Source organism: Ranitomeya imitator, chromosome 1, assembly GCF_032444005.1.
Source record: "Ranitomeya imitator isolate aRanImi1 chromosome 1, aRanImi1.pri, whole genome shotgun sequence".
Taxonomy (NCBI): domain Eukaryota; kingdom Metazoa; phylum Chordata; class Amphibia; order Anura; family Dendrobatidae; genus Ranitomeya; species Ranitomeya imitator.
In genome coordinates, this window is record NC_091282.1 from 1,058,008,898 (window position 1) to 1,058,033,470 (window position 24,573).

A 24,573-nucleotide genomic window follows, 5' to 3' on the forward strand; every position below is an offset into this window, starting at 1 on the left:
GTAACTTGTCCGAAATACCGGTCTTCAGTCCTGGAGGCAGGTCTTCAAACCCCCCCCTTGCACACGCCACACTGCCGTCACTCAAGTCTTCTTGGCGCCGCCACCTCAGCGCTGTTTGTTTTGATATCTGCCTGCGCTCTTCTTTCATACCTGGGGCAGGCGCAGTGAGCGCTGCCCGTCTGTCCTCATATGCAGTCTCGTTGACTGTGCCTGTGTGGCCACCCTGCTTGTGAATCCCAGCCCCTCAGGGTCTTATGATTTATTCACACTGCGGGGCTGGGATTCCTGGGCATGCGCACTGCGTGTCTAAGCCACTCACCCAGGTCGCAGTGCGCATGCCCAGGAATCCCAGCCCCGCAGTGTGAATAAATCATAAGATCCTGAGGGGCTGGGATTCACAAGCAGGGTGGCCGCACAGGCGCAGTCAACGAGACTGCATATGAGGACAGACGGGCAGCGCTCACTGCGCCTGCCCCAGGCAAGACAAAAGAGCGCAGGCGCCGGCAGATTTCAAAACAAACAGCGCTGAGGAGGTGGCGCCCAGAAGACTTGAGTGACGGCAGTGTGGCGTGTGCAGCGGAAGAGGGGGGGGGAAGACCTGCCTCCAGGACTGAAGACAGGTATTTCGGACAAGTTACAAAACGGATTATTTCTGCATTTACAGCACCAATAACTAAAAGAGCCACCTTGTCAGAATGCAGCATTACTGCTGCACAAGGTGGCTTTTAGTTTCAAACGCCTGGGGGGGGGGGGGGGGTGACAGGCTCCCTTTAAAGGTGCCCCTATGCCAGCAGTGGACTCGCCACACAATCTCACCAAATCAGCTATTCTTCGTAAGGTGTTCTATTATGTAGATATAGATAGATAGATTTTTTTAACCTCGGTAGCACATTTTCCCCAGGTGTACAGGCACTTTGGAGACATAACTTTATTTCCTCTTCCTTTTTTCTTTTTTTTTTTAGGTGTCCTCTTCAGCTCATGATTAGTAAAGTGTTCTCTGCTAAAGTTGGCGGTTTCAGCACCAGCACGTAAGAAATATGTACTGACCTGTGATTAATATGAACTTCTCGCCTTTCTAATTGTACTAAAGGGGTTGTCCACTGCTTGGTAAATCCCCATGTTTCCAACTATACACTTTTTTTTTTTTTTGGTTCAACAGCTCTCATTTCATCTGGATGTATGCAATTCGTGAAAAAGTGCAGAAAGTAAAGTCAGCACTCAGTCTGAGTAATGGACAACCCCTTTAACAGTGTAGTATTTTACCTCCAGGTTTAAAAATACATACATGCATGCATACATACATACATACATACATACATACATACATACATACATACATACCCGGCAAAAAAATCTTTACAAGTTCAATGAAACCACAAAATCTTAATATTCAAGTGGATTCAAGTGTTTTATTGTGGATATTTTATTATAATTATTATTTTGTCATGTCACCCTTACATTTTATCACCATCTGCAGTCGTTTAGGCATGGATTCCGCAAGGCTGGCTAAGTATGTGGAGTCGATGTTTACCCACAGTGTCTTCAGCACCTCCTTTAGTACTGTATATTTTGGGTCATACCGTGACACGGTACTCGGACGATGCACGACCTTTGAGCCTCCCCTGACCAGCCTGAAAGTGCTCTCATCACTAAACATCACTTTCTTCCACACTTCAGATGTCCAATCTTGATATTTCTTATAAAAGGCAAGCCTTTTCTTCTTCGTTGCTGCTGTGAGCAGGGGCTTCTTTGCGGCACGGCAACTTGGTAGACCCAGGTCCTTCTGCAGGCGGTGACGAATTGTCCTAGTTGTGATGTTCTGGAGGAGCATAGGGTACTTGTTTTTTAGTTCAACAGCAGTTATAGAAGGATGTGAGGTCCCTTCACGCTTCAGAAGCTTATCAGTCCTTGGTGAAGTCTTAGGGTACCGTCACACTATACGATTTACCTACGATCACGACCAGCGATATGACCTGGCCGTGATCGTAGGTAAATCGCAGTCACAGTGCGGGAAGCAGACGGCAAGGGACCTGACGGACACCAGAATGTAAGTATGTGCTGTTTGTTTTTTTTTTAGTTTTACGCTTGTAACCAGGGTAAACATCGGGTTACTAAGCGCGGCCCTGCGCTTAGTTACCCGATGTTTACCCTGGTTACAAGCGAACGCATCGCTGGATCGCATCGCTAGATCGGTGTCACACACACCGATCTAGCGATGACGGCGGGAGATCCAGCGATGAAAGAAAGTTCCATACGATCTGCTACGACGTACGATTCTCAGCAGGATCCCTGATCGCTGCTGCGTGTCAGACACAGCGATATCGTAACGATATCGCTGGAACGTCACGAATCGTACCGTCGTAGCGATCGAAATGGCATAGTGCGACGGTACCCTTAGGTGCACCAGAGCCTGACTTCCTCTGCGGTACCATCCCAGGAGGCAATGATGCCGCCGACCACTTCAGTTGATAAATTGCTTCTCTTGACACTCCCAGATCTCTATCTACAACAATCACCGAATCCCCCTTCTCGAGCAGAGTCAAGGCACGGGATTTCTCTTCCATTTTAAGCTTCTTTCGTCCCATTGTGGGAGATAATAAAAAACTGAGGGAGATAATAAAAGACTGCCTAATAGCAAAACTGGCTGAGCTGCACATAACAACCAGAGTGCAGCTTTCGCTTTACCAGAGAAGTGAAAACTGAGTGTTGATTGGTTGATATGTGCAACAAAGCCATCTTTAATATTAGACAGTTTTTTATTATCTCCCCCATTGTGTACACTTTTAACCCCTTTACCCCCAAGGGTGGTTTGCACGTTAATGACCGGGCCAATTTTTACAATTCTGACCACTGTCCCTTTATGAGGTTATAACTCTGGAACGCTTCAATGGATCCTGGTGATTCTGACATTGTTTTCTCGTGACATATTGTACTTCATGACAATGGTAAAAATTCTTTGATAGTACCTGCGTTTATTTGTGAAAAAAACGGAAATTTGGCGAAAATTATGAAAATTTCGCAATTTTCCAACTTTTAATTTTTATGCAATTAAATCACAGAGATATGTCACACAAAATACTTAATAAGTAACATTTCCCACATGTCTACTTTAAATCAGCACAATTTTGGAACCAAAATTTTTTTTTTGTTAGGGAGTTATAAGGGTTAAAAGTTGACCAGCAATTTCTCATTTCTACAACACCATTTTATTTTAGGGACCACATCTCATTTGAAGTCATTTTGAGGGGTCTATATGATAGAAAATACCCAAGTGTGACACCATTCTAAAAACTACACCCCTCAAGGTGCTCAAAACCATATTCAAGAAGTTTATTAACCCTTCTGGTGCTTCACAGGAATTTTTTGAATGTTTAAATAAAAATGAACATTTAACTTTTTTTCACAAAAAATTTAATTCAGCTCCAATTTGTTTTATTTTACCAAGGGTAACAGGAGAAAATGGACCCCAAACATTGTTGTACAATTTGTCCTGAGTATGCCAATACCCCACATGTGGGGGTAAACCACTGTTTGGGCGCATGGCAGAGCTCGGAAGCGAAGGAGTGCCATTTGACATTTCAATGCAAAATTGACTGGAATTGAGATGGGACGCTGTTGTGAATTCTGTGGCTGAATTCACTCCTGTGGTCACAAGTGGTACTGCAGCTTCTGAGCTTCCTCCCTCAGGTGTTCTGGTGAGCTCGTTGGCTGCTTTGTTATTTAACTCCACCTGATTCTGTCTTCCTTGCTCCTTGTCAATGTTCCAGTGTTGGATCTGAGCTTCTGGATCTTTCCTGTGGCCTGCTGCTCTGCTTAGATAAGTGCTTCTTTGCTTTTGTTGCTACTTTTTCTGTCCAGCTTGTTATTTCGTTTTGCTGGAAGCTCTGAGACGCAAAGGGTGTACCGCCGTGCCGTTAGTTCGGCACGGTGGGTCTTTTTGCCCCCTTTGCGTGTTTTTTTGCTTTAGGGTTTTTTGTAGACTGCAAAGTTCTCTTTGCTATCCTCGCTCTATCTAGAATATTGGGCCTCACTTTGCTGAATCTATTTCATCCCTACGTTTGTCTTTTCATCTTGCTAACAGTCATTATATGTGGGGGGCTGCCTTTTCCTTTGGGGTATTTCTCTGAGGCAAGTCAGGCTTGTTTTTCTATCTTCAGGCTAGTCAGCTCCTCAGGCTGTGCCGAGTTGCATAGGTAGTGTCAGGCGCAATCCACAGCTGCCTTTAGTTGTGTTTAGGTTAGGTTCAGGTATTGCGGTCTACAGAGATTCCACGTCTCAGAGCTCGTTCTATTGTTTTTGGGTTATTGTCAGATCACTGTATGTGCTCTGATTGCTGGCACACTGTGTCACTGGATTGCCTACATAACAGGACGCCATGTTTCGTTTGGAGAGCCCCTGATGTGGCTAAACATTGAAACCCCCCACAAGTGACACCATTTTGGAAAGTAGACCCCCTAAGGAACTCATCTAGAGGTGTGGTGAGCACTTTGACCCACCAAGGGCTTCACAGAAGTTTATAATGGAGAGCCGTAAAAATAAAACAAAAATTTTTTCCCACAAAAATTATTTTTTAGCCCCCAGTTTTGTATTTTCCCGAGGGTAACAGGAGAAATTCGACCCCACAATTTGTTGTCCAATTTGTCCTGAGTGCGCTGATACCCCATATGTGGGGGGGAACCACTGTTTGGGCGCATGGGAGGGCTCGGAAGGGAAGGAGCTCCATTTGGAATGAGGACTTAGATGGAATGGTCTGCAGGTGTCACATTGCATTTGCAGAGCCCCTAATGTACCTAAACAGTAGAAACCTCCCACAAGTGACACCATCTTGGAAACTAGACCCCCTAAGGAACTCATCTAGATGTGTTGTGATGGCTTTGAACCCCCAAGTGTTTCACTACAGTTTGTAACGCAGAGCCGTGAAAATTAAAAAAAAAAATCTTTCCCCCCAAAATTATTTTTTAGCCCCCAGTTTTGTATTTTCCCGAGGGTAAGAGGAGAAATTCGACCCCAAAAGTTGTTGTCCAATTTGTCCTGAGTACGCTGATACCCCGTATGTTGAGGGAAACCACCGTTTGAGCGCATGGCAGAGCTCGGAAGGGAAGGAGCGCCATTTGGAATGCAGACTTAGATGGAATGGTCTGCAGACGTCACATTGCGTTTGCAGAACCCCTAATGTACCTAAACAGTAGAAACCCCCCACAAGTGACCCCATATTGGAAACTAGACCCCCCAGGGAACTAATCTAGATGTGTTGTGAGAACTTTGAACCCCCAAGTGTTTCACTACAGTTTATAACGCAGAGCCGTGAAAATAAAAAATCTTTTTTTTCCCCGCAAAAAATATGTTTTAGCCCCGAGTTTTGTATTTTCCAAGGGTAACCGGAGAAATTGGACCCCAAAAGTTGTTGTCCTATTTGTCCTGAGTACGCTGATACCCCATATGTTGGGGTAAACCCCTGTTTGGGCACACGGGAGAGCTCGGAAGGGAAGAAGCACTGTTTTACTTTTTCAACGCAGAATTGGCTGGAATTGAGATCGGACGCCATGACGCGTTTGGAGAGCCCCTGATGTGGGGTTTCCACTGTTTAGGCACAATTATAACTGAAACCCTAATCCAAACACATCCCTAACCCTAATCCCAACAGTAACCCTAACCACACCTCTAACCCAGACACACCCCTAACCCTAATCCCAACCCTATTCCCAACCGTAAATGTAATCTAAACCCTACCTGTAACTTTAGCCCCAACCCAAACTGTAGCCCTAACCCTAGCCCTAACCCTAGCCCTAACCCTAGCCCTAACTCTAACCCTAGCCCTAATGGGAAAATGGAAATAAATACATTTTTTTAATTTTTCCCTAACTAAGGAGGTGATGAAGGGGGGTTTGATTTACTTTTATAGCGGGTTTTTTAGCGGATTTTTATGATTGGCAGCCGTCACACACTGAAAGATGCTTTTTATTGCAAAAAATATTTTTTGCGTTACCACATTTTGAGAGCTATAATTTTTCTATATTTTGGTCCACAGTCATGTGAGGTCTTGTTTTTTGCAGGACGAGTTGACGTTTTTATTGGTAACATTTTCGGGCACGTGACATTTTTTGATCGCTTTTTATTCCGATTTTTGTGAGGCAGAATGACCAAAAACCAGCTATTCATGAATTTCTTTTGGGGGAGGCGTTTATACCGTTCCGCGTTTGGTAAAATTGATAAAGCAGTTTTATTCTTCGGGTCAGTACGATTACAGCGACACCTCATTTATATCATTTTTTTATGTTTTGGCGCTTTTATACGATAAAAACTATTTTATAGAAAAAATAATTATTTTGGCATCGCTTTATTCTCAGGACTATAACTTTTTTATTTTTTTGCTGATGATGCTGTATGGCAGCTCGTTTTTTGCGGGACAAGATGACGTTTTCAGCGGTACCATGGTATTTATATCTGTCTTTTTGATCGCGTGTTATTCCACTTTTTGTTCGGCGGTATGATAATAAAGCGTTGTTTTTTTACGTCGTTTTTTTTTTTTTTTTTTCTTACGGTGTTTACTGAAGGGGTTAAATAGTGGGCCAGTTTTATAGGTCGGGCCGTTACGGACGCGGCGATACTAAATATGTGTACTTTTATTGTTTTTGTTTTTTTATTTAGATAAAGAAATGTATTTATGGGAATAATATATATATATTTTTTTTCATTATTTTGGAATATTTTTTTTAAATTTTTTTTTTACACATTTGAAAATTTTTTTTTTTACTTTGTCCCAGGGGGGGACATCACAGATCAGTGATCTGACAGTTTGCACAGCACTCTGTCAGATCACTGATCTGACATGCAGCGCTGCAGCCTTCACAGTGCCTGCTCTGAGCAGGCTCTGTGAAGCCACCTCCCTCCCTGCAGGACCCGGATCCGCGGCCATCTTGGATCCGGGGCTGGAGGGAGCAGGGAGGGAGGTGAGACCCTCGCAGCAACGCGATCACATCGCGTTGCTGCGGGGGGCTCAGGGAAGCCCGCAGGGAGCCCCCTCCCTGCGCGGTGCTTCCCTGCACCGCCGGCACATCGCGATCATCTTTGATCGCGGTGTGCCAGGGGTTAATGTGCCGGGGGCGGTCCGTGACCGCTCCTGGCACATAGTGCCGGATGTCAGCTGCGATAGGCAGCTGACACCCGGCCGCGATCGGCGGCGCTCCCCCCGTGAGCGCCGCCGATCGCGCTGGACGTACTATCCCATCCATGGTCATAGGGGCCCACCCCACATGGACGGGATAGTACGTCCGATGTCAGAAAGGGGTTAAAAAGTGAAATTATGATGTGGATTTTAGATGTAAAGTTTTTTTTTTTTGCTGTGCAAGTGTAAAGATTTTTTTTGCCGGCACTGTACATACTGCCTACAGACATGCATGCCTACAGACATGCATGCCTGCCTGCATACCGACTGACACTCGTGAATAAATGATTCCTCTCTTTAATAAGGCCTTATTCAAATTTCAGTGACTTCTCATGAACAAATAAGCCAATTTTCTTCAGGATGTCGGTTTGTCTGTTTCTACCAAAAGACTCAAGGTTGTTGTGATTGTCATGACAGAACAAAAAAGACAATCATGCTTAGATTCTTACACATATTGTCATCAAGATTTTAACCCCATCCCAAACTACTTGCATGTTCATGTAGCATTTTTAAAGAAAAGTCCAGCAATACCTCTTGCATGGCCAGTCAAAGTAACTATTTGTAGATCTATTCCCTGTCTAACATGCAGTCTGTCCTCATTCTGCAGAGAGGAGGAATTCTATCTCTCCTGTCTGTATCACAGGTTTAGAAGAATTATTTAGTATGGAAGATATTAATCTGGAGCAGTGTAGCTGTGAATCCAAGTGGGATAAATGGCCGCCTTAGTAGCGTGAGAACAGACAGATGCTGCTTGTAAATGCTTCTCCTTATACACTTTTAGGCTATGTGCACATGTTGCGGATTTTGATGCCGATCTGCAGCGTTTTTGGATGTGCAGAATTGCATCAAATCTGCAGTGTAGTGCACAACCAATGTTAGTCAGGGGGAAATCCAGAATTGGTGTGCACATGCTGTGGAAAAATCCACGGGGATTTGCAGCGTTTTATTTTCCGCAGCATGTAATAATAATAATCTTTATTTATATAGCGCCAACATATTCCGCAGCGCTTTACAGTTTAACAGTATCAAACACAACAGTCAAAAGTAACAACGTTAACAATACAATAATTAAAGCGAAATAAAACGTCAATTCTTTTTGCGGATCTGCAGCATTTCTGTGCCATTGACTTCCATTGAGTCAGTCAAATCCGCAGCAAAACCACAGGTGTAAAAAGATTTGCGGTTTTGCTGCGTAGTCCCATCCGGCTATGTCTGCTACAGTGACTGCATTAGCCGATGATGGGATAGTAGTCCCATCATCCGGCTACTGTATTGAATAGTAAACAAAAAAACACATACAGTATATACATATACACATACAGTACATACTCACCAAACAGCTGATCTCTGACTCCCTCGATCGTTTGCAAAAAAATAAAATAAACCAACAGTATACTCCCTGTTCTGATGTAATCCATTTAATAACGAGTGTCCCTCAACGATCTCCCGTGTAGAGCTGTTACATCAGGAGATGTGACCATTCTACAGGGTTCTGGTGATGGTGACCAAATGTGATCCTCTGGCAGTGCATCACCCCGCCGCCTAGAGGTCACCGGAGTTCATCCTGTCACTTGTGGCACCGCTGCGTGAGAAAATTCTCATGCAGCTGTAGTGCCATAAAGTGAGAGCAAGAACTCCGGTGACCTACACTGTGGGAGTATTATCTCCGGTCAGTGTCATAGGAGTCCCCTGTAGAGCAGTCACATCTAAATTTCTTCCCTAGAAGGTTTTAACCAGTGTAAAAGTAAACCTTTTTACAACGAATAGTATAGTTACAACTATCAGTTAAAGGCTTCTATTACCTGGAGGTCAATAAAACAATATTGGTCATGCATCCAGTTCTAGATCCCTGTTAATAATTTCCATAGCCTCTCCCATGTTGGCTTTGTATTGACAATATATTTTCTTTTCCTGTTTCAGTATACAGGATAGTGTGGAGAACATGAGTCATGATGGCACAGGCCACAAGCTTGGTGTGAGCCACACTGGACAAGATTCATGTCCGACTGCATCTAATCTAGGTATGTATAGTGTTTGGATTAATTACATTTTTTGTGTGCTGTTGAGCATCACCGATCAGGCTATTGACACCCTTAGTGATATCAGCTATCCTGGACTAGTAGTAATTGCAGACGCAGTTTTTCATCTACAGACAAGCGCATCAATACATATAAAAATACTTGTCCATATGTCCTATAATTAGTGATGAGCGAATATACTCGTTACTTGAGATTTCCTGAGCATGCTCGGGGGTCCTCCGAGTATTTTTTAGTGCTCGGAGTTTTTGTTTTTCTTGCCGCAGCTGAATAATTTACATCTGTTAGCCAGCATAAGTACATGTGGGGATTCTGTAGCAACCAGGCAACCCCTACATGTACTTATGCTGGCTAACAGATGTAAATCATTCAGCTGTGGCAAGAAAAACTAAATTTCCGAACACTAAAAAATACTTGGAGGACCCGAGCATGCTCGAGAAATCTCGAGTAACTAGTATATTCACTCATCACTACCTATAATTGATCCTTATCTTTTTTTCATTATATTGTGTCTATTTTTATGTTTGCCATTCTTCAAAGTTTTGCTTCCACTTCCTATTTTAGGCATTTTACAGATCTGTGGCAGCAAACTGCTGCCCTCCATGTTTGAAGTGCGCCCTCTCCGGCTCATCCGGAGCGCCTCTTTCTTTGCAGGTTTGTGTGGAATGCAGAATAACTTGACAGCCGCACACATCCCTGTGTGTGTGATTGAATGACAGATTCAGAGGTCCTTCAGAATTACAGCGGGTCCATGCTAGCTTTCTGTATTAATGGTTGTGATTTGAACATACTATAACACATGCATGTCTCCTCTGCTGCTCTGATTACTGTAAAGCGATGTCATGCATTACGGTAGCGATCAGCGGAGAGACCAATCTCTTGATGACGTGAGCCCTTGTAATCCTGAAATGCCTTTCAGTGTCTGTATTCTTTTGAAAACCTATTTTTTGCAAATTCTAAAGCCATAACATAACAGCTTGGTTTTCTATGACTGCTTTGTTTTCTTTGATTTATTGTATTTAATGGGCACTTCTCTCTTAAGATCTGACAACAATGGCACTGAATGTATCTTGTGTGACAAAGTTCAGTCTACCTGGATTGTCAGACTAAGACTATGTAGTACAAAAGGTTTCACTCCCTAGAATAAAAAAAATCTGTTTTGTTACTCTTGGCTGCTCTGTCATTATGCATCCTGAACAATTCATACACTATTTCAACCACTGATGATGGGCCTTGTCCTGCCACCCATTCTCTTGGGCAGACCGATGGCTCCTATTATAGCTGACATTCTTACACCGGAAAGGGAGAAGGACTCTCCAGTTGTCAGGGCCTCGGACCATTGTGTATGGAAGCTCCCCAAAGTTCAATAATCTAAAACTGACCTTATCTAGACCACTTAGTGACTTGTTAATTACATTTTTAAGTGAATGTCTTTAGAGGAGTAGACTATGCTTTTTCACAAAGTATGCTCTTTCATGTGATTTCTTATTTTCTCTTTCAAACTTGCATGAAGATTGGTGGAGGTGCTAACTCTCTTGATGCTGGCTGACCCTTTACTTGCTTTTTATATTCACTCCAGGCACTTATTCCTATGGTGCCTATAGTGAGTGTCTGATTCACCTTCTCATGACATGTGTAATGTATCATGCAGCTCACAGCACACCGGTGGATATGCCAAGCCGGGGGCAGAATGAAGATAAGGACAGCGGCATTGCTCGGTCAGGTATCCATTTCTTTAACTTAAACTTGTTTTGCAAGAGTTTATTCCAATGTCATTTGGTTAATGATGCATCTTCATAGCACTTGTACCTTGCTAGTTCTATGTTTTCATTTCCTTGGTTGAGCTAGTATGGCTAAGTTGTCATTTCATTGTAAGGGCACTTTCACACTGTATTTTGGCACCTGTTCGTTGGTCTTGTCAAGCCTTGCATCCAAACCACCGCAAAACTTGATTCGGGTGTGTGCACCAACCGGGCCATAGACTATAGTGTTGACGGAGTGAATATGTGCTTGTCGTGCGTCCGCTTTGGTTGTGTACGCCTACTGAAGGCAGACACTCAAACATGGTGCCAAAACACAGTCTGAAAGAACCCGAAGACTACTAATGTGGTCTGTCTTTGGTGTCTTAACTTTCTTTTTTTTTCTTCCCTCTCCAGCATCTTTGAGCAGCCTCTTGATAACCCCTCTCCCTTCTCCAAATTCCTCGTTCTCGAGTAACTGTGCTAGCAGCTATCAACGGCGTTGGCTGAGGAGTCAAATTACCAGTTTGGAAAATGGTGTTGTGCCACGATGGTGAGTGGTTAGTCCTTGTGGAAGGTTGTATTGTATAGATTTCCTTGCTCACGCAAAAAAGAAATGATAATTTGGATGTTATAAGCCAGACGTACACATTGACCCACACTGTTGTGAACACAGAAGAGGGACCCTGTGCAAAAACAATACAGTTATATGAAAAAGTTTGGGCACCCCAATTAATCTTAAGCTTAATGTTTTATAAAAATTGTTTTTTTTTTGCAACAGCTGTTTCAGTTTCATATATCTAATAACTGTTGGACACAGTAATGTTTCTGCCTTGAAATGAGGTTTATTGTACTAACAGAAAATGTCCAATCTGCATTCAAACAAAATTTGACAGGTGCATAAGTATGGGCACCCTTATCATTTTCTTGTTTTAAATACTCCTACCTAGTTTTTACTGTCTTACTAAAGCACTTTTTTTGGTTTTCTAACCTCCATTGAGCTTTGAACTTCATAGCCAGGTGTATGCAATCATGAGAAAAGCTACTTAAAGTGGCCACTTGCAAGTTGTTCTCCTGTTTGAATCTCCTCTGAAGAGTGGCATCATGGGCTCCTCAAAACAACTGTCTAATGATCTGAAAACAAAGATTATTCAACATAGTTGTTCAGGGGAAGGATACAAAAAGCTGTCTCGGAGATTTAACCTGTCAATTTCCACTGTGAGGAACATAGTAAGGAAATGGAAGAACACAGGTACAGTTCTTGTTAAGTCCAGAAGTGGCAGGCCAAGAAAAACATCAGAAAGGCAGAGAAGAAGAATGGTAAGATCAGTCAAGGACAATCCTCAGACCACCTCCAGAGAGCTGCAGCATCAACTTGCTGCAGATGGTGTCACTGTGCATTGGTCAACTATACAACGCACTTTGCACAAGGAGAAGCTGTATGGGAGAGTGATGCGAAAGAAGCCGTTTCTGCAAGCACGCCACAAACCGAGTCGGCTGAGGTATGCAAAAGCACATTTGGAGAAGCCAATTTCTTTTTGGAAGAAAGTCCTGTGGACTGATGAAACCAAGATTGAGTTGTTTGGTCATACAAAAAGGCGTTATGCATGGCGGCCAAAAAACAGCATTCCAAGAAAAACACTTGCTACCCACAGTAAAATTTGGTGGAGGTTCCATCATGCTTTGGGGCTGTGTGGCCAATGCCGGCACCGGGAATCTTGTTAAAGTTGAGGGACGCATGGATTCCTCTGTCTCAGCAGATTCTTGACGATAATGTTCATGAATCCGTGACAAAGTTGAAGTTGCGCAGGGGATGGATCTTTCAGCAAGACAATGATCCAAAACACCGCTCCAAATCTACTCAGGCATTCATGCAGAGGAGCAATTACACTGTTCTGGAATGGCCATCCCAGTCCCCAGACCTGAATATCATTGAACATCTGTGGGATCATTTGAAGAGGGCTGTCCATGCTCGGCGACCATCAAACTGAACTGGAATTGTTTTGTAAAGAGGAATGGTCAAAAATACCTTCATCCAGGATCCAGGAACTCATTAAAAGCTACAGGAAGCGACTAGACACAGTTATTTTTGCAAAAGGAGGATCTACTAAATATTAATGTCACTTTTTTGGTGGGGTGGCCATACTTATGCATCTGTCAAATTTTGTTTGAATGCAGATTGCACATTTTCTGTTAGTACAATAAACCTCATTTCAAGGCAGAAACATTACTGTGTCCAACAGTTATTAGATATATGAAACTGAAATAGCTGTTTAAAAAAAACAACAATTTTTATAAAACATTAAGCTTAAGATTAATAGGGGTGCCCACACTTTTTCATATAACTGTATATGGGCACTTTGCAGTCCAATAGCTTCTAGTAATCCGCCTGCTTTGGAGGTGTCAGGGGCTCCCTTATCATAGGTGCAACCTCCTGGGCACAAGAGATGTGTGCCCCTTCGCCTACATGTCAGAAGTAGCATAACTTTACCTAATTTAGAACTTGCAGATGTTTTCCAATTTAAGTGCACCCCTTATGTTCCGCATGGAACAGGTATTCGCCATCCTTGGGTCCATCTCTTGCTTTTCAGTGTCTTGACTGCAGCAGTGATATCACGTTGACATGTCAGCAAGTTGCAGAGCGCCGCAGCACTCTCCTATGTTTTCGGTCACATCTTTAGCACAGAAAACAGCGTGAGCACAACTAGAGGGAGGTAGGTACTAAGGTTTAGGTTCCCAGACCATGCAAATGGTGAATAAAAACCTAGCACTCAACTTAAATATATATGCTGAAAACTTATTGTAGTATACACTAAGACGTTTCAGTCTGGTGAGACCTTCATCAGTTGAAGAAATATCCGTTATTTGGCACCCATAAGCTGGATAAACAAGGAGTAATAGTTCCCTAAGCAGACGTGCTTCCAGACCCAGCATAGACTAGCGGTGGATGCCAGCGTCTGCTTTAGGAATTATTACTCCTTGTTTCTCCAGCTTATGGGTGCCAAATAACGGATATTTCTATAAGTGATGAAGGTCTCACCAGACCGAAACGTCTTCGTGTATACAATACATTATCAGCAGATATATTTAAGTTGTGTGCTAGATTTTTATTCACATCTTTAACAGTCTGAAATGATGGCCCTTTTTTTTCGATGTGACCCTGAATGTAGCAAAAATGCAGCTTTTTTTTGCATTTCATAAGTGTCTAACATCTTGTTTGGTCGTGTTGTAATGAACACCCTGCTTCATGTATGATGAGTCCCGTCTGTGCTCCTGAACCGTGTCCTTCGTATACAATCCTGCAGTGTATAATCTAATCTATACAAGTGGTTGTATTTGCAGGAACACAGAAGAAACCTTCAGTATGGCAGATGACAGTTACACCTCCAACCCAGCAATGGTTGGGCGGAAGAAGATTGCAATCAGTATCCTCTTCTCCTTGTCTGAGGCAGGGGAAGCGCAGCACAACTTCCAAGACTTCTTTTTCTCCCATTTCCCTCTCTTTGAGTCACACATGAATAAGCTAAAGTTTGCAATAGAGAAGGTAACCCGGCCATCTGGAAGATTGCAGCCTATAACCTTAGCACAGGAAAGATTACGCGTCTGATTGCGGGACATGTAGAAGTGTCTGTGTAATACTGCATTTCACTTCCAGGGATGACTGGTGACCCTTTTCCTCCGTAATAGCGGCTGATGCATGATATGGCTGCCTGACTCCTCTTAAAGGGGTTTTCTCCTTCGCCTTATTGGGGGACACAGACCGTGGGTGTATGCTGCTGCCACTAGGAGGCTGACTTTAAGTGATACAAAGAAAGTTCACTCCTCCCCTGCAGTGTACACCCGCCTGCTGGCTCTCAGCTAACCAGTTCTTGCTTGGTGTCTGTAGGAGGCACATGGGTCTGTTTCAGACCCCAACGTTTTTATTTTACATTTCTGTAAATTTTTTATTTTTTAATTAACGGAGTGAAGGGGGCGATGGATCCTTTCAAGTATACCTCCCCGTACCCTCCCAAGCCTGAGCTCACTTCAGGGGCAACAGTTCCTTTCATAGTCCCGATCTCCCCACACCAGCAGCAGGTGACCACATGGATTGTCGCCTCCATGTATCCTTTCCTGGAGCCAGGCCTAATGCCGGACAACTGGCCCTGTCCACCCGGACTGATCTCCGTGGCTGTACAGAGGCCCCTCTCTATGGCGTCCGAGGAGCCCCCCCACTGTCCCACCACTGTGAAAGCGGATGGCACAAGGAGGCGGACGGTTCCTCTCCACCTCCCTAACAAACAGATGATAAATTGAGGTTTATCCCTGCACCGTCCACGCTGCACAGAACAGCGCTGAAACCCACATCCGCGGTGGCTCCATGCCGGGACGCGCACCGATGGTGAGTGGATCCATCTTAAGTGGGATATCCACATGCTGACAGGCAGCCTCAGCCACTTCCCTGTGGCCCACCTCCCTAAGGTAACGCTCGGGCCGACATCCAAAATTTAGCCCCTGGCTTCGGCCGATGTGTAGGCCGGAAGCCTCGCCCGCTCTATGGCACCCTAAGGCGGCTCCGCCCGCTTTTCTGGCGCTTCTCGCCTGGAACACCCCTTTCTTCTACCGCTTGTGTCGCCTGCCGGATACAGAAATTTAGGCCCTGGCTTGGGCCTATTCAACATAGTGTCTGTGGCTCCGCCCCCCGAATTGGCGCTTCTCGCTCTCTGCGAGATTTTATCAACTCTGCAACTCCCGGAGGCCATCTTGGTCCACCCGGCCGGCTCACACTGGGACGACGTTTTTTGCATTAAAGGGGCACATCGACTCTACATCAGTACCTGACCAGTCCCTGGTCTTAAAGGCACATGACCAGTATTCCTTAGTCTTAAAGGCGCATAACCAGTATTACCTGGTCTTAAGGGCACATGATCGATCCGAGGAGCCCTCCGCCGCCAACCCCAGCTTATCCCAGAGTACCTAATTCCCCTCAGTGGACTTTGTCACTGACCGCAATCCATGGTTCTCTGACCAATAGATTGAATCCCTCCGTGTACACTCTGTGGCTAGGGGTGCTCGCAGGACCGATATACATGGTCCCTATCCTACATGGGAGCAGTCGGCTAGCAGGGGCCGCAAGTATTCTAGAAACGTACAGGCGTCTAGAAACATACAGGCATCTAGAAAACGGAAGTTTTCGTTTCCTGCTCCCTCACCAATGATTTGATGACAACAAGGCTCTGAATATGGATTGGATATTGCCTGAACTTGCCAGAGCTTCAGAGTAGAGTAACCAATCTCGGTACATTGACGAAGACTCTGGTTCTGCTCTAGACTACACAGTGTCCCTCATAAGGAGACTAAACTCCCTCGTAGAGCATTTGCCATTCAGTCCGGATAAGCGATTCACTGGACTGAAGCCTCTACAAGGGATGCCATGCCTGGCCTGATTTTTAAGGGCGACTGGTGCTTTTAAAGGGCACCGATCTCTCCACACCATCAACAGACGAACACACGGAGTGTCGCCTCAATGTTTCCTCTCTGCACCCAGGCCTAACGCCAGACAACCTGTCATGTCCACCCGGAGAGCTGAACCCTGTGGATGTACAGAGGCACCCTTTTTGGCGTACGAGCACCCCCCCTCTGCATCACCACTATTTAGCGGATGAGGCAAGAAGGCTGACAATTCCTCAACACTTCCCTGGTAAGAGGTTGATGGATCAAGGGTTCCTAATTTTTATCTCTGCACTGTCAAGAGAGCGGCGATGGCAAGAGACTATGACCTGCTGGATGCAGCCGCGCATTCTGCCACTGGACAGATTAACCGGGTAGAATCTTCTGTGGTATACCTACCGGTATACCTACCAGTATACCCGCCCGATGTATCATCAGTTAAAAATACCACGTACTGTCAGATAGCAAATCTCGTTCGTTCTGTCTTGCGGCTTCGGGTTCAGCGCTCTATCCTCCCTAGCTGCCGCATGGATTGCTAGAACAATGGTCTCCTGGCTGGAGACCTTAACTACTTTGATTCACACCAGTAACAACTGGCCAATCAAATCTTTTGAGCGGGAGACAGACAAAGCATTGTATAAGGATTTTCCAGTACAGTCTAGAGCTAAGTGATCTTGGTTCCAAATAGGGGAACGAAAAGTAAGACCGACCCCCGGACCTCAAACTTCTAACAACCTTTGACAGGGTCCTTCTTCTTCTTCGGATGGAGTTGCTCTGCTCAGCCATTACTTCAACAAAAAAGGGTGCAGTTTCCGGCATCCATCGACATTCGGGATACTTCAAAAATTCCTTCGCTTTCCCATTCGTGAACAGCATTTTCAAGTCACAACCTGGTCCTTCGGCCTTGCTTCTGCACCCAGAGTGTTCGCAAGGGTCATGGCGGATGTCAGGTTTCTCTTGCATCCTCGAGGCGTGCTCATCCTGCCCTGTTTGGTCGACTGTCTAGCCGTCCTTCCAGGACTACGCTGAGTCTTCTATATCGCTTGCGATACCCTCCCACCTGGGCTGGCAGCTAAACTTAGACAAGTTCTCCTCATTTCCAGCCCAGCAGATACCCTTTTTGAGGATGATCCTGCACACTTCCAGAAGGATGGTAATTCCCCCTCGAGACAAGGTCATGGCCCTTCAACAGGGAGCTCACGCACTTGATTACTCATCCCCTCTTTTCATTCGATTTGCTAGGAGGGTTCTGAGGAAAGATGGTGACGACGATGGAAGTGGTTTCCTTCATTCCGCTCATTTTCAGCAAGTCAAACAGACTTTCAGACGATAGTCTCTGAGCTCCTTCTTCATCCAGAGCCTTTCTCCCGGTTCAATGGTTATTAGTAACTACCAATGCCAGTCTTCTTCTCCCTATCATTGCTCTGGAGATCCGAACGGTAGTCCTACAGCACGTCCACTGCCTTCTGGCGGGTCACCCTATCCGAATTCAATTGGATAATGCCACGGCGGTGCCATACGTCAATCATCTAGCAGGTACTCACGGTCAGGCTCCATGACCGAGATACCTCACATTCTCTGATGGGCCGAGATCTATCATTCGGTGATCTCTGCAGTATATATCCCAGGAGTAGAACTCTGGACGGCAAACAAATTCAGCCGTCAGGGTTCCGACTCAAGTCAGTGGGAACTTCACCCCACTGTCCATGTCAGTTTTTGTTTGTGGAGCTAGTATCTTCCCGCCTTATTGCAGCAAAACTGCAAGTAGGGACTTTCTCACAGAGAAGTGTTCACATGTAGTTCTTCCCTTTCGCATGCCGTTAGATCATTGGGACCTTAATGGTCCTACGAGTCTTACAGTAGACTCCTTTTCATCCGGGCAGACTTTACTATCAGGGAAGGTAGCCCCTTTTTTTCTCTGCGATATCCTCACTCTGACGAGTCTTTGGAGCTAGCTGCCCTGCTCTCTGAAACTTTTTTCCCTTATTACCTTCAAGGCAAGGTTGTCCTCAGGCCATCCCTTGTTACCAAGGTGGTATTGTATTACCACTGTTATGAGGGCATAGTTCTTCCCTCATCTTTCGGCACCAGTCCACAAAATGGAATGAGTTCCCCATATTCTGGACGAAGTGAGTGTTCTGAGTAGGTATGTCTCGAGGACTGCTTCCTTCCAAAGGTTGGACGCTTTATTTGGGCTTCCTGACGGTAAGAGGAATGCTTCCTGATGTTTTCAGGAAGGGTTTAGCAGTTTCATCGGCCATGATAACATGGTGGATTCGTTTCACCATCCAGGAGTTCTTCTGGGCTAGATATCGTCCTATCTCTGAGGTTTCTAGGCACCAGGCGTCGGCAAGGCACACCTGCAAGCTTGCGGATTTGTCCAGTCCGCATGCATTCTTGAAGCACTATAATTCCCACACTTCCACAGATGTGAGTCTGGGCAGGCAGACTCTGCAGGCCGCGGTGACGCACTTGTAAGTAGCGGTTACACATGGCCTGATCTGATGTTGTCCCCACCCAGGGACTGCTTTGGGACGTCCCACGGTCTGTGTCCCCCAATGAGGCGAAGGAAAAATAGGGATTTTTGTGTACTGACCGTAAAATCCTTTTCTCTGACCCATTCATTGGGGGACACAGGTCCCACCCTGTTATTCGCTTATGCTTGTTTTTATAATCTGACATGCTATACGCTCATATGTTATTGATCTCCTACTGCTTTTGCACCGATCTGGTTAGCTGAGAGCCAGCAGGCGGGTGTACACTGCAGGGGAGGAGTGAACTTTCTTTGTATCACTTAGTGTCAGCCTCCTAGTGGCAGCAGCGTACACCCACGGTCTGTGTCCCCCAATGAATGACTTTTACGGTGAGTACACAAAAATCCCTATTTCCCACAGACAAAGTACATTGTAATCGATAGATCTTGAAATAACTTCCTCAATTGGATGTGTTAAATTTTTCCTGTGTTGAGAGAATTTTATAAATGTTCCTCTGCTGTGTCTTGTGCACGGACCATTGTCTGATCACAGCTCCTGGGCAGGAGCACGGCCAGATACAGCCATTACACAGAACTTTTTGTTTCAATTGCAGGCTGTGAAAAGGCAGCATAACGTCAAAACTTAAAAGCATTTATTAATCTAGAGGAGACCAGTCACAAATATTCCTTTTCCAAAAAAATCCCCTTATTAAAAATTGTGCAAAACATGCAATGTCTCAGGATACCATAATCAATGACTTGGGGAAAATATGAGCATTCATCTGAACTTAAGATTGGTTTTACTATTTCCTCCTGTGCTCATAAGAAAATTGGTATAAGACACATTACATGCCACAAAACGCACAAATACTTGTAGTACAGGGAAACCCACAGAAGATGGCAGTGTTGAGCAATCTAACGGTATGTGCACACGTTGCGTTTTTTGCAGTGCAGAAGCGCTGCAGATCCGCAATTGATTTACAGTACAATGGAAATCAATGAGAAAAAAAAAGCTGTGCACATGGTGCGGAAAATTCAGTGCGGAAACGCTACGGATTTAACCCCTTAATCCCATATGACGTACTATCCAGTCGAGGTGACCTGGGACTTAATTCCCAGTGACGGGATAGTACGTCATAGTGTTTAATGCGACATCGCGACTTAAGTCGCGGTGATCGCATTAAATTTCCAGCGCCATCTTACCTGGAGGAAGATGGCGCCGACATCCCCGGGCATGGCTTCGCCCCCCAGGCCTCTGGATCGCTGTGATTGGCTGTTCAATTCTGAACAGCCAATCACAGCGTTCCTCATTGTTTCAGCCAATCGGAGCGGCTGAAACAATGAGGTCGCAGGCTAGGATCGAGTACCTGGCAACGCCAGGCACCGGCAAAACCCCCCCCCCGGATTGGCGCGATCGCCGATCGTATCGACTGCGCCAATCGCAGGGCACAGCGGCGGTATTACCGCCGCTGTGCCCTGCTGTACTGGCCTGGATCGGTGCTGCAATAGCACCGATCGTAGGCCAGAGCCTAGTGCAGGCTGTTGTGAATTCTGTTGTCGGGCTTCCTCCTGTGGTCATGAATGGTACTTCGGCTGGTTCTGTCCATGGACTTCCTCTGGTGGGTGTTTCTGAGTTTCCTTCCACAGGTGACGAGGTTAATTCGTTAGTGGGCTGCTCTATTTAACTCCACTTAGATCTTTGCTCCTGGCCACCTGTCAATGTTCCAGTATTGGTCTAGTTCACTCCTGGATCGTTCTTGTGACCTGTCTACCCTGCAGAAGCTAAGTTCCAGCTTGTATTTCTTTGGTTTGCTATTTTTCTGTCCAGCTTGCTATTTTTTGTTGTCTTGCTTGCTGGAAGCTCTGGGACGCAGAGGGAGCGCCTCCGCACCGTGAGTCGGTGCGGAGGGTCTTTTTTGTGCCCTCTGCGTGGTCTTTTTGTAGGTTTTTGTGCTGACCACAAATTAACCTTTCCTATCCTCGGTCTGTTCAGTTAGTCAGGCCTCACTTTGCTAAATCTATTTAATCTCTGTTTGTATTTTCATCTTACTCACAGTCATTATATTTGGGGGGCTGCCTTTTCCTTTGGGGAATTTCTCTGAGGCAAGGTAGGCTTTATTTTCCTATCTTCAGGGCTAGCTAGTTCCTTAGGCTGTGCCGAGTTGCATAGGGAGCGTTAGGCGCAATCCACGGCTATTTCTAGTGTGTTTGATAGGATTAGGGATTGCGGTTAGCAGAGTTCCCACGTCCCAGAGCTCGTCCTTAATTATCAGTAACTATCAGGTCATTCCGTGTGCTCTTAACCACCAGGTCCATTATTGTCCTGACCACCAGGTCATAACAGCAGGCCCAGCAGGGCCTGCAGAGGCTGATTGGCGCGAACGACGATCGCGCCAATCACCGGGCACAGCGGCGGTATTACCGCCCCGTGCCCGGCTGTTCCCTGCCCCGTGCCCGGCTTTTCCCTGCCCCGTGCCGGCTGTCCCCTGCTTTCATACCCCCTGCCCCCTGCTGTAGCGGCCTGGATCGGTGCTGCAATGGCACCGATCACAGGCCAGTGACTAGTGCAGGCCCAGTAGGGCCTGCAGGAGCTGATTGACGATCGCGCCAATCACAGGGCACAGCGGCGGTCACGTTGTGACCGCTGTGTGCCCTGCTGGTGACCTGGCAGTGACCTGCCTAGGATCGGAGGGATCCTAGGCAGTTGCCATGGTCACCAAGCCCTGCAGGGATTGGTGGGATCGATGTTATCATTCGATCCCACCAATGACAGCTCACAGCAGCGGTGTGACAGCTCTGTGACCTGTCTGTCACCTGCAGGTGACCTGTGTGACCGCTCTGCAGGGGTCCTCACTCTAGCTGAGGGACTCCTGCTGAGCGGTCACACAGCCAGATCCTGTCTTGCTGGGCCTTGTGGTGCTACAGAAGCCTGTAACACCACAATCCCCTGCGATAAAAAAAAGCGGAAGAAAACCAAAGAAAGAAAACCAAAGAAAGAAGAGAGACTACAAAAGGTAAGTGCGAACAGCCCCTACCCGGTCTCATTTCACCCCCCCTTCCACCCATCCCTCCCTTCCCCCTCTTCCCCCCTTCCCCCTCTTTTTTACCCCCTCCGTCCCTCTTTGCGCCGCCTCCGTGCGCACGTTTAGCAGCCGCCGAGCGTTGATTGGTGACGCAGTTCACCGATCAACACTCGTGCTCGCTTTTTTTTCAGCAGCCCCCTTTGCCCAATTCCGTACACCCATCCCGCAGCCGCCAAACTTTGATAAGTGACGCAGTTCACTTATCAGAGCTTGTGCTTGCCGTTTTCCTTTTTTTTTTTTTTTTTTTTTTTTCACCACACCTGTGCGCACACCCAGCAGCCGCGCGAACTTTGATAAGTGACGCGGTTCACTTATCAAAGCTCTCGTGCCTGCCGGTTTTTTTTTTTTTTTAACACATCCCCGTGCGCTCACCCAGCCTCCGCATCTGATCCTTGCCTTCCTTTTCTTTTTTTCCCCACATCTCCGTGCGCTCACCCCGCGCGCATCTAACCCGTGCTTTCCTTTTTTTTTTTTTTTTCCCACATCTCCGTGCGCTCACCCCGTGCGCATCTAACCCGTGCTTTCCTTTTTTTTTCCCCCACATCTCCGTGCGCTCACCCCACCGCGTCTAACCCGTGCTTTCCTTTTTTTTTTTTCTTTCTCACATCTCTGTGCACGCACCCAGCAGCTGCTGAACTTTGAAAAGTGACGTGGTTCATTTATCAGAGCTCTCGTGCCTGCGTGTTTTTTTTTTTTCACATCCCCGTTCACACACCCAGCAGCCACTGAACTTTGGTAAGTGACGCGGTTCACTTATCAGAGCTAGGGCCTGCTGTTTTATACTTTTCTTTTCACAGGTATTTTTTTTTCCTTTAGCTTTTTCTTTTCAGAATAGTTTGCACCAAGCACTATCTCCCCACACTTACACATAGTTACCAATAAAGTACACTCAAGCACCACACTAACAAAAAAAATGTCCCGCTCGTCCCGTTCGTCCCAACAGCGCTATTCAGTGGAGGAGGCATATGCTTTCCTTGCCTCCGACACTGATAGCGAGGGAGAGGATCCCACTTTTCTTTATTTTTCTGATTCTTCCTCATCCTCTTCCCACTCCTCATTTTCCTCCTCCGGCCCTGCGGAACCGCCACGCAGACGCCGCAGGACAGAAGATGAGGCTAGGCCCATCTTTGATGAAGATGAAGCGCCCACCATTGCTGAAGACGAACCAGCACACCCCACTGCGGATCCCATATGGACCAGGCCCCCCGAAAATGACGAGCCACTGATTCCTGATTTTGTGGCAGAATCAGGAATCAAGTTTGACACCACCGGCCTCACAGAACTAGACTTTTTCAAAGTCTTTTTCTCTGAGGCTTTCGTCAACCTCATGGTGGAGCAAACTAATCTGTATGCTCGGCAATTTTTGGACCAAAACTCGGGTTCATCATATTCTAACTGGTCTCCTGTAGACGCAGTTGAAATGATGCAGTTTTGGGGCCTGGTCCTCCATATGGGGATTCTGAAAAAGCCTGAACTTCGGCAATATTGGAGTGTGGATATTTTATATAACACTCCAGTATTCAGAATGGTCATGACCCGGACGCGTTTTGAGGCCATCCATAAGTTCCTGCATTACAACGATAATGCACGGTGTCCCGCACGAGATGACCCCAACTTTGACCGTCTGTTCAAAGTTCGGCCGGTCATCGAACACTTCAACAAAAAGTTTGCAGAAGTGTACGTGCCTCAAAGGGACATCTGCGTGGATGAGTCCTTAATTCATTTTAAGGGGCGGCTCGGATTCCGTCAATACCTGCCCAGCAAGAGGGCCAGGTACGGAATCAAACTCTACAAGCTGTGTGAGAGTACCTCAGGGTACACCCACAGCTTTAGAGTCTACGAAGGGAAGGACAGCAGGATTGAACCGCCTGAGTGTCCTTCTATCCTGGGAGTGAGTGGGAAAATTGTGTGGGATTTGGTGCACCCATTGCTGGATAAAGGTTATCACCTCTATACCGATAACTTTTATTCCAGCATCCCACTCTACAAATCTCTCTTTGCGCGAGGTACCGCAGCCTGCGGTACTGTCCGCAAAAATCAGAGAGGCCTCCCGAAGACGCTACTTGGGCAGATTCTCAGAAAAGGTGAGAGCAAAGCCCAATGTAGCGACCACCTGCTGGTTGTAAAGTACAAGGACAAAAGGGATGTCCTTCTGTTGACCACAATACACGGTGATGGCAGCGCCCTCAGCACTGTTCGGGGTACCTCTGCACAGGTCTTCAAACCGGACTGTGTACTTGGGTACAACAAAAACATGGGGGGCGTTGATCTCTCCGATCAACTCCTCCAACCGTACAGTGCTTTGAGAAAGGCCAGGGTGTGGTACAAAAAGCTGTCCGTGCACATCGTACAAATGGCAATGCTCAACGCTTTCCTGCTGTCACGATGTGCACGCAACACCGATACGTCGTACCTTCATTTCCAGGAGGTAGTGGTTAAGGCCCTGATGTTTGGCACGAGGGAAGGAGCGGGCCCCAGCACTTCTGGAACTGAAGGTGCACGCATCGTACCAGGCCAGCATTTTCCTGGGGTGATCCCGCCAACTGATAGAAAAGGTAAGCCGCAAAAAAGGTGCCGAGTGTGCTACAAAAGAGGAATTCGAAGGGACACCATCTATCAATGCGACACCTGCCCCGACAAACCTGGC

At 46.2% G+C, this 24,573-nt stretch overlaps 1 protein-coding gene across 5 annotated transcripts in view; it reads left to right on the top strand.

Annotated features, from left to right (window-relative positions):
• The window catches only part of FNIP2 (folliculin interacting protein 2), a 162,403-nt gene that overhangs the window by 113,271 nt on the left and 24,559 nt on the right, over nt 1-24,573 (top strand). For 3 of the 5 annotated variants that reach the window (XM_069744139.1, XM_069744141.1, XM_069744138.1), the window contains exons 5-10: nt 963-1,028; nt 9,086-9,186; nt 9,766-9,855; nt 10,853-10,924; nt 11,358-11,493; nt 14,283-14,484. In XM_069744139.1, coding sequence (XP_069600240.1) covers nt 963-1,028; nt 9,086-9,186; nt 9,766-9,855; nt 10,853-10,924; nt 11,358-11,493; nt 14,283-14,484 — 667 coding nt within the window. The remainder of the gene's footprint in view (nt 1-962; nt 1,029-9,085; nt 9,187-9,765; nt 9,856-10,852; nt 10,925-11,357; nt 11,494-14,282; nt 14,485-24,573) is intronic. The other 2 variants (XM_069744142.1, XM_069744140.1) reach the window with 1 other exon arrangement.